Source organism: Miniopterus schreibersii (genome assembly GCF_964146895.1).
Source record: "Miniopterus schreibersii genome assembly, chromosome: 1".
Taxonomy (NCBI): domain Eukaryota; kingdom Metazoa; phylum Chordata; class Mammalia; order Chiroptera; family Miniopteridae; genus Miniopterus; species Miniopterus schreibersii.
In genome coordinates this window covers 106,967,525-106,978,032 of record NC_138101.1, presented here as the reverse complement: position 1 = coordinate 106,978,032, position 10,508 = coordinate 106,967,525, and the positions used below count along the sequence as shown (strand labels likewise).

The window sequence follows — 10,508 nt, the reverse complement described above, 5'->3', positions numbered from 1 at the left end:
GGTGTCCAGGGCTGGCAATGGAAAGACTATGCTCTGGTCTCTCCAGAGGTGGACAGGTCTGTTGGGTTCTTGAGCTTTGCATTCCACTGGCCTCTTTACATACAGACCACCCCCCATGCCCAAGGAATCCTCTCCCTGTCCCTGTGCTTCCGAAAGTGGTCTCCTACCAGGTGGGGTTCACCAGGCTTGGCTCTGAGAAGCCTCAAGCCAGGCTTAGAAGTCTGCATCTCTGGGAGTCTGGAATTCCAGGCTCTGGTCCTGCCACTTAGTAGCTGTTTAACTGTATACACTATTAGCCTCTCTGATCCTTAGTCTTCACATCTGTACCAGGATTGGACACAACAGCAATCATCAGCACCACTTTGGTCGAAGGCTTCCTGAATGCAAGGCACCCCACCAACCAACAAATGTGCCTGGGCTCCCTCGTTTAACCTCCTAACTATCCAAAGTAGCAAGACCACCTTTATATGTTACAGATGGGAAGACTGAGGTCCAAGAGGGTAAATAACAACCCCAAACAGCTAGTAAGTGTTAGAACAGAAAGTCAGGCAGGGCTTTTAGCATGACCTCAAACTTCAAAGATGTATAATCATGTGACAAGGTGATCTGTCTGGCTCTTTGCACTTCTATCATCCAGAGCATCCCTTTTCAGAGCTGAGTTTGGAGTGTCTAGGTTTGGTGTGAGTGGGCAGGGCCACATCTGACCTTCCTGGTCAGCTCATGTGCTGGTGGATCCCAATCCAGAATACTTCACAGCCCAGGATAGGGCCCTGTGGAAGATGGAGCAAAGCTGGGATGGTGACTTGGGTCTGAGCAATCCAAAAGTGAGCCCCAGAACTGCCTTCCCCAGCCCTCAAAACTGGGCACTCTACATGGGAAGTGACATATAGCAGGCACTCGATAAATGCTTGTGCCAAGAGCTGATGTTCCCAATCCCTGGATAGGTCTAAACCAAAGCTACAGGGGTATTCTGCCTGGGAGGACCCCAGAACAGAGGTGGCTGAAGCCGTGATGCTCATGGGCCTTGGGACATCCCTGTGGGTCTAAAGCCTAGTTCATCTAGCTGATGTTTTTGGCCACTGCCCTGGCAGGCGCTTCTGGAAGTCCCTGAGCATGAGCAGGCCCTCTCCCCGCTCAACCCCAACCTAACCCCACGGAGATCCCTTCAGGAAGCCCACCCCCCACCATGAGATAATAATGACTAGAATGAGAACAGTCACCCACGTGTGTGCACAGCACTTTACAGGTTACAAAATGTTTCACATACAGCTCATCAATTCCTCACAACAGCCCTGTGAGGTAGGCAGGACAGGGAGCAACTCTTCCATCTGTACAGACGTGGAGACTGAGGCCCAGAGAGGGTCAGTGACCTGTTTGTGGCCCCATGGCAAGTCAGTGGCACAGCTGGGACCAGAAGTTAGGCCTCGTCCCTGCCTCCAGTCCCTGGCTCTCTCAGCTGACTATGCTGTCCTCCAGGAGGACAACCCCTGTCCACAGTATCAGCCACACCCAACCAGGCCCCTGACCCTTGGCAGCTCAGCACAGGCCCGCCCTCATGGGGCGGCCCTGTCCCCTCCACCTGCTCCCAGCAAACAGCCAGCCCTCTGCCTGCTCCTTTAGGCTGACGAGGCAGGGTGGGCAGGTGGGGCTGGAACCTCTTTTCCTGTTTTCCTGAGTGATCCCTCCCCACAGGGGAAGAGAAGAGAAAGGAGGAAGAGGGGAAAAACAAGAAACTGAGTTGGAAGAAGGCCCTGGAGCAATCAGGACGTCAAAAGTCTGCATTCCGACTAGCTATAGGAAATAGTTTTTTTCTCTTTTTATTATTTCAAGTTTTCATAAAAATCCATAATTATTGAAACCCAAGTTACAGAAGTTCGTAACTTTTTAAACTGAATTATTGACTGCTGTGTGTCTGTCTGTCAGCTTCCGACTCCAGTCTGTCTGTATGTGCCCCTGTGCAGCGGATTCCCCAGACTTCTGAGGTCCTGGTAGAGAGAGGGGAGGTGGTGAGGGCCAGTGGGGCAGCCAGACACAGGAGTAGGGGCAGGGAGGGGTGGCAAAGGACCAGGGAGGGAGCCTGCCCATGCTCATATCATCTTCATGTTGAACTTCCGGGGCGCATCGGTGGAACTGATGCCTGTGTCTGACTTGCGTGGCACGTACTCAATCTCTATGTTATGCTTTGTGTTGCCCTTACCCCGGCTCCAGAGGAACAGAAGCACCAGGCAGAAAAGTACAACACCCAGGAAGGAGATGAAGCCCATGGTGGTGGCAATAATGAGGGTCTTGATGTCGAAGGGGAAAGGCACAGTGGCTCGGGTGCTGTTGGCCTCCCCCTCACCTGGCTGGTTGGAGATGAAGGCGAAGGTCTTGTTGGGGTGATGGGGCCAGTCAGGTGAGTAGCTGCGCACATGCAGGTGGGCGGGCATGGAGTCATTGCCACCTGCATTGGCTGCAATGCACAGGTACGTGCCGTTGTCCTGTACCTGGGCGTAGCGCACCTCCAGTGTGCCATCAGGGAAGACTGTGAGCCGCCCATTGCTCTTGGCAGAGACCAGGTGCTTGCGGGGTGATAGCCAGAGGATGGCGGGTGGCGGGTCACCATCTGCCCGGCACACAAACTGGACCGTGTGGCCCTCATCCACAAACACCTGTTGGGCCTTGCGGTCCCGGATGCGGGCACGGCGGCAAGTGAAGTAGTTGGGCAGGAGCACGTCGGGGAAGTCCTTGAACTCCTTGCCCTGGACAAACTCAGGTGTGGCACACGTGGGTTGCTGCCGGTTGAAGTTGAGCCGCCAGCGGCGCCGGAATACCCATAGGAGACGGCAGTCGCAGGCCAGTGGGTTGGAGTCCAGGATGAGCGTCTCCAGGTTGCCCACTGAGTGGAAGGCGGACTCCTCCAGTGTGGTCAGCTGGTTGCCAGAGACATTGAGCACACGCAGGTAGTTGAGGCCACGAAAGGCATAGGGCTCCACCACAGCCAGCTGCCCACCCACCAGCTGGATCTCCTGCAGTCGTAGCAGCTCATGCAACATGGAACCCTCGATGGTGCTGATGGGGTTGTAGGAGAGATTGAGGAAGCGTAGATAGACCAGGTGGCGCACAGCCAGGTAGGGCACAGCAGTCAGATTGCAGTGCGTGATGGATAGGGATGTCAGATTGAGACCATAGAGGCAGTTGGGTGTCATGGTGTCCAAGTACGGCCAGTGAGAGATCTCCAAGACCTTGAGCCTGTACAACCTCTTGAAGGAATAGTCCCGGATGGCATTGATGTTGAGGTGCCGGAGCCTCAGGACAATGAGACCATGCAGGTGGGACAGTGCCTCCGTGGGGATGGAAGTCAGATTGCATTTCTCCAGTGTCAGCTGCTCCAGGCTGTTGAGGCCGCTGAAGGCTCGGTGGGAGATGTAGACGAGGTCGTTGTCGCCCACTTCCAGCGACTTTAGGTTGTACAGGTCCTGGAACATGTAGTCCAGCAGGATGACAATCTTATTCTCGCTGATGTCCAGCTTGGTTAGGTTGCTGAGGCCAGTGAAGACGCCCAGGGGGATGAGCTTCAGACGGTTGCTGCGGAGCCCCAGCGTTCGGAGGTTGAAGAGGTTATTGAAGGTGCCAGGCTCCACAGTGCTCACAATGTTCTCATTGAGCTCCAGCTCCTCCAGGTGTGGGAAACTGGCAAACTCATCCTGGTTGAGCGTTTTGATGCGGTTCTTGCCCAGGTCCAGCAGGCGGGTCTCAGTGGGGATGCCTTCGGGCACGGCCACAAAGCGCTTGCGGTGGCAGAGCACCGCACGGTCCTGTGCAGAGCACTCGCAGCGGGGTGGGCAGCCTGTGGCTGAGCCTGACAGCACCGAGCCCAGCACCAGCAGGAGGATGGGCTGCCAGCAGGTCAGGAGGGGGCTGGGCATGCTCCTCTCACTCCCTGTCAGCATCCTCTTGCTTACCTAGAGCCAGGAACAAGCACAGGACAGAGGGGATGGTTAGAGGTAACATTTGGCTGGACCCCACCCTCAGCCCTCTGGGTGCCCCCTGCCCTCCTGCCCCATCAGAATGTCCTTGATACAGGCCTGGCCGGTTTTCTCAGTGGTTAGTGTGGCAGCCTACACACCAAGGGGTCACAGGTTTGATTCCCAGCCCTGGTGGGAGCACATGCGGAAGGAGCCAATCGATGTGTCTCTCTCACATTGATGTTTCTCTCTCCCTCCCACTCCCTTCCTTCCACTCTAAAATGAATGGAAAGAATATCCTCAGAAAAAAAGAAAAAGAAAAGGAATGTCCCTGACACAGACAGAAAGGTGAGGGGCCAGAGTGGTATATGACACCTGCCTGGGACTCCACAGTGAGGTGCAGATGCCCAGCAGGAGGGTGGGGGGGTCATGCCACCCTATGCTGCTTCCTCCTTGCTGCTTACTCTGCCCAGAATCCTCCTGAAGGACCTTCCCAGCATCTCTAGGGTCGAGGGGGTTCATGGGAAGGAAAAGGCCACCTCAGAGCAGCCTGGTATTGGCCCCCCCAGATTACACCCACCTCCTTTATGTTTTATAGGCAGTGTGACTCTAGGTGTGCACCATGCAGCCCCTGCCCCCTGCATCCTGAGCCACTGCTTCCCCTGGTGCTCATTAGGCATAAAGTTAGACCTGCTGAGTTATCCTTGGGGCTCTCAGAGGGGCAAAAGGGGCTCAAGGCTGAGGCCTCTGGGAACAGTCTGCAGAGGAACATATCTGGTCCCTAGCTTGCAGGCAAGGGCTTCTGAGGCTACTGGGGACCCACCTCACAGCCTTTAGCCTCAGCTACCCTAGGTGCAGACACCATGGCCCCCTTCTCATAGAAATGCAGCTGAGCCCACAGCCTGAGTCCGTGCAATCAGCAAACCCAGTGGTACCTGTCAGTGTTCACAAACCTGCTCCCCAGTGGGGTTTCTAGATCAGTGGAGGGCACTTCCACCCAGAAAACCAGGACCCTCGTGCCTCCCAGTAATGTCTCTCCAACTTTCCCATTCTTCTGGGTCCCCACAGTAACCCACTCGGGCTCCTAAGTGCAGAACACAAGGACTGAGTTTTCCTGGCTTTGGCTCAAGCAGTTCTGTCCTCCTGGAATATCATTCCCCTGCCTGTTTGAAACCTCACCTTCTCGGCCTAATTTCACATCCACTGCCCTGAGAAGCTTTTTCTGATCCCAAGTAGGAAGTATGCTCCCCTCTAAAGACTCCCATAGCCTTCATTGCTCTGCCTCTTGGGATTCCAATCACCTTCATCCTAGTGTCAAGTTTTGTGCAGCTGCTAGTCTGAGGGAGGCAGTCAGATCCCCAAAGCCCAGGATGGCATGGGCAGCCTGGAGGGGCCGGTCCACACTGCAGCTCTGACGATGTGAGGCTTGTCATATCTGGGCCCTGAGGAACATGCAGGAGTTAGGTGATGGTGACATAGGCGATAGTGCCAGGGCCTAGCTTGAGCACCGGCTACAGGTGTTTCCCAGTCTGTGTTCAGAGGCCATTTGCTCACATTTGTACCCAGAAGGTCTCCCCATTTCCTCCTTCCCTCCTCTGTTCCACAACATGAAAAATTGGCCCAGCAAGGTAAGGAGGGGACTGGGAGGGCTAGTCTGGACTTCTCCAAACTCCAGGGGGTAGACAAGATGGCTTCTGGGAGCCAAGCTGCAGCCCTCCCACGCTGGTGGGGTAAAGATCCATCCCACCCCAACCTGGCACCCTGGGGCTCTGCTGCCTGTCCACATACCCCACATCATGGCCCTGACGGGTACTCACAACAGGAACGGGAAGCCCAGTCTGGGAAGGCCCACCTCCCTGCCCCAGCTCAGGCCCTTCTCCCACCCCTTCCAGCTTCTCCCGACACCTGTGCACAGTCTCCACTTTGAAGGCCACAGTTCTTGTCATCCACACTTCAACCCTTAAGGCAAGTGGGGCTTGGTAAGGGCGAGGCGGGGGTTGTCCAAAGATACCCAGCCCGTAAAGAGGGATGTCAGATCAGAACTCTGGTCTGTAAGACTCCAATGGAGCCACATACTTTCCAATGCTCCAGTTGTCTCCCAGGACTGACAGGTGCTCCCTGGTTGTAGATCAACTAAATGACTGATTAACCAGAAAGGGCTCTAGCTGTCACTGGCATGTTATAGAATTGCAAGGTTTTGTTATCCCCAAGGGCTTTGTCCACCCTCTTCCCTTCAGCCCCTCTCATACTCTCTCTAGATTCTTCTGTGGTTTGTCCTTTCCCACCCACAGTCACACGCACTCCAATGACCCAGCAGAAAAGCAAACATCCTGGCAGGCGATCAATAAGTAATTGGGCAGGCAGCTGAGGCCAGCACTGATGTGAGGCTGGGGACCTGGAGAGGTAAAGAGGACTTTTAGCACCCAGCCAGGGGCGGGGTTGGTGGGCAAGATGGGGGCTGTTGTAGAGGGGGCTGAAGAATAAGAGAGGGTTAGCAAGGGCACAGGCCACCTGAGATGTTGGTAAGCCCCTCACACAGGCAGGAATCTCGTATTTGAAGCCTTTACTACCTTGCCTCAACTTATCCATCACCTCCTTTCCCAACACTCTGTCCAATGATGTCACCCAGGAATTCCGGCCTTGTTCTCACATTTCTGCCTTGAAGCCATCTTTGTTTGGAGAACTCTCCCAGCCTCCTGCCCAGTAGCCTTTGTGATCTTCCACCCCAAAGGCCATCTCCTCCATGAAGCATCCTTGACCTACCCAGTCAGAAATCATTTCTTGCCAACACCTTACTTTTATTAGTAGTGATATTATGTAACTGATGTATAGCACACATTATTCTAAAAATTACTTGAGCCAATCAAAAGAAAAGTTAGGCAATGAAATGATAAAAAGATAGAACTAAAAAAGGCATGTCAGTCAGGAAAGAATGTCACAAAATCCTGAATAATTACTAAAGGTGAGAGCTCTCTGGTGATGTGAGCAAAGAAAGAAACTATGCTCCAAAGCCTTAGCACTTGGCCCTTCACCTGTTCCATGTGTTTAATTCTGGGTCCAAGAGTCATGGGTCATCTCAGCTGCTAGAGGTTGAGGTGCCTATGGGCCAATGTAGTGGCACATACAGACTCCAGTTGAACAGAAGTGTGTATACCTGAGTTTTACAGGGGTTGAAGTTCCTTTGATGAGGCTGACTCTGAAGCAGGCAGCTGAGTAATGAGAGACCTGGGGAATCCAAATATGTTGATAGAAAAGCTGGTCAGGATTGCCATGTGACTGCCACCCTCGGGCCTGGCAGTTAGACCCACAGAGCAACAGGCCATGCTCCACAGGACCAGGACAGCTCCAGAAGGGCAAATTCCCTGAACTGCCTCACCCCTCACCTTTTACATGTGGCTGTCTTGAAAGGTGGGGAAACTGAGGCCTGGAGAGGCTAAGGTACTTGCCAGAGCTGACAGAGCAGGAGCACAGCATACCCATGAGGTTCCTGTCACCTAAGGATGCTGGCAGGGTCATGTCTGAGGGGCCACCAAAACTGGCACCATTAATCCTCCTGCAGGTTACTCCTGCAATTCCCAAGGTGAAGTGTTTTATGCATTTTAATCAGTGTTTTATTTTGGATCCTTGTCCCCTGAAGGGCTTCCCACAGGGCAAGAGTTTAAAGATTGGACCAATAAATACAAAGGAAATAAACACTGAAGGCATGCAGGTAGGCAGGCAGAGGAGCCATGCTAGGACACAATGCTCAGACCCCACAGCAGCCTGAGTCCTCCCAGTCCCACAGCACCAGGGCTGCCTATCACCCCCAATAGACTTGTGCTGCCCCCATCGCACCCCCACTCATGTCCCAGGGCAGATATGGCCTGGCTCAGCTGTTCCCCACACCAGCCACTCCACTGTGTGGCCAGGGGCATTGTCTGTCCTCCCTGACATATTTCCCCCGCTGTGCACTGAGAGGCTGGATTCCAGGGTCCCAGAGAAAGCCCACAATAGCAACTGTACTTTCTTCAGCTGGAAAGTCAACATCCTTAAATATGGCTGGGGGATTAAGATGAGTAGGGGCTCAGGCCAACTGCAGTTCAACTGGGGCTTGAAGGATCTGTTTGAGGGCACTCACATTGTGGCTATCTCCTCTAGGGTTCAGGGTAGGAAAGGGCAACTGGTGGAGACAAAAGGGGCACGGGATCACCTGTGGGTGGGCTTGGACCTCATTTGGCAGCATCTAGAGGCCCAGCCCTCACAAGCCAGTCAGACACCTGCTCTTATAAAATGGACTAACATCTGCAGAGCACATGCTACAGGTCAGGTTTGGGGCTTTATACACTGTCTCAGAAATACTCACACCAGCATTCAAAAGAAGTATTTCTTATCCATTTTACAGATGAGAATAAATGACGCTTCCAAAAGGGAATTCATTTGCTTTAGGTCTAGGCCACAAAGTTAGTGAGGCAGTACAACTCTGCTCTTTCTGGCCCGGTTGCCTGCCCCAAGAGCTGCCTGGTGTAAAGTGGGGATTCTTTCTGACACACAAGCCAGACCAGGTGGGCAGGCATGTCAGGGGGGCATAGGGGCTGAAGAAAGGCACTAGTCCTTAGGTAGCTGCAAGTAAACACCCTGGCTCCCTCAAACCTGACAAAAGCCTTTCCCCAACTATCCAAAAGTGGTATGCTGAACACAGAATTTTTTCAGTGTTTTCCCACCATACCCTTCTCCCATGCCTGGGGCATTGTCTATGCTAGAATCTCACCTAATTTGGGGTCAGCTGCAGCGTGGGGTAGAAGGTTTAGTTATTTTAGGTTTCCAGTATAAATATTTCATGATGTTCCCACTCAGTGTCACTCAGGAACCATAGGGATCCCCAGCACACACAGACATGAAAGGTGCTATTGCCATCACTGGGGCCTTGGGGATGCCAGGACCTCTGGATGTTCAGCGTGGAAAATAAGGCAGGTATGCAAGATATCATCTTGACCCAAAACCCTAAGTTCCTATGACTGGGTCTGCAAGAGGAAGGAGTGACAATTGATGAGAAGGATGGCAGACCTGGCAAGGGAGGCTGAAGGCTCCTAAAAGACAGCCTAGGGCCCTGTCCAGCTCTGCCACCAAGAAATGACCAGGATGCAGGAGAGGGGGAAGGTGACAGAAAGAGAAAGACACACAGTAGGCAAACAGGAGAGAAAGAGAGAGGAAGAGAGAGGCAGAGAAAGCAGAGGAGAAAGATGGGTAGCTGGGGCTGGGGGCGGGTGGCAGGAGTGGGGGAAAGACAGAGTGAGAGCTTGTCCTGCCAACTCAACTACCATTTTCTGAGCTCCTGCTCATATTGCCTATAGAAAGCCCTGGCCTATTGACACACCCAGTCCTCACTATCACCCCAAAAAGCAGGTTTGATTACTCAGAAGGGTGAAGGGACTCAGCTGGGTCACCAAAGAATGGAGGCAGAGTCCTAGTGACTTGCTCTGTCCCCAACTCCCTGCCTGTCTGAAGTCCCTTCTTTGCCTCCAGCTCCAGAGCATAAAGCAGCTGGATCCATTTCATGAAATGATGAAGTGTGTTAGTAGAAAGTGTACCGGCTCACAGGCAGCCGTGGCCATGGGGCCAGGAATGGGGTGGAGGAAGGGTGGGGCGAAGCCTGTTTTAAAAAAAACCTCAATGGGCCTTTCTCCCACTGTAGTGGTCACACCTGTGCCTGGAGATCTCCCACCTGGCCTTCAGAGTCCAGCTCACAGGTCTCTTCCCCCACACAGCTCTTCTCAAGCCCCCAGGAAGATGTCCCCTCTGCGGAGCACTGCTGGCGTGTTTACCTCTCTCCCTTCTTCCTTTGTTTGGAGCTTCAGCAGCCTCCTACTCCCACTGTGTTCCCCAGGGCAGGGCTAGGGCTTACACAGCTCAGCACCCCTAGGCCATCTTAATAACCCATCAAACTGCTGAGACAGCTCCCAGAGCAGCCCTGGCCCTAGCTGAGGCTCTTTACAGAGGCTTCATGGAGGAGGTGTCATGTGAGCTCACATTGAACTACAAACACATTTCCAAAGGCCAAGTAAGGGGTAACAATAGGGTATTTCTACAGAGGAACAGTGAGAACAAAGGTGTGTGAAGTGGACTGACTGACCTGGTCCTATGAGAGCAGCCAGAGACTCCTTGATCTCTCCCACCCCAAATCCTGAGAGGGCCAGAACATTCCATACTGGCTTTCTAGGGCTAATCCCTGCTGAGGTATGAATGGCTAATAATGGTCTAAGGTGTGAGCTGCTCAGTCCTGGGGAGGGGATGTGTGCACAGGGGACCATGAGAGAGGTCAGCTTCCAGGTTAGACTCCAGCAAAAGAGCAGTCAGGCTGGCAGCGTCACTTGTCTTCTGATCTGCCTGCCTCAGCCATCCCTCTTTCTCTTCCTTCCTTTTCTTCCTCCTCCAGCTATCCCCCACAAGGAGACCACCCACCTGGGAGAGAATTGAGGTCATGTATAATTCCTTTTCTTTTTTTAAATTTATCTTTATTGTTGAAAGTATTACAGATACCCCTTTTTTCCCCATTGATCCCTTCCACCCGCCCACCCCCCCCTC

General features: G+C 53.3%; 1 protein-coding gene across 16 annotated transcripts in view; it reads right to left on the bottom strand.

Annotated features, from left to right (window-relative positions):
* Nucleotides 1-1,225: 1,225 nt before the first annotated feature.
* LINGO1 (leucine rich repeat and Ig domain containing 1) overlaps nucleotides 1,226-10,508 on the bottom strand; it is a 222,774-nt gene continuing 213,491 nt past the window's right edge. For all 16 annotated transcript variants that reach the window (XM_081120673.1, XM_081120679.1, XM_081120681.1 and 13 more), the window contains one exon: nucleotides 1,226-3,944. In XM_081120673.1, the coding sequence (XP_080976799.1) occupies nucleotides 2,088-3,932 (1,845 nt within the window). In that variant the 5' untranslated portion in view covers nucleotides 3,933-3,944 and the 3' untranslated portion in view covers nucleotides 1,226-2,087. The remainder of the gene's footprint in view (nucleotides 3,945-10,508) is intronic.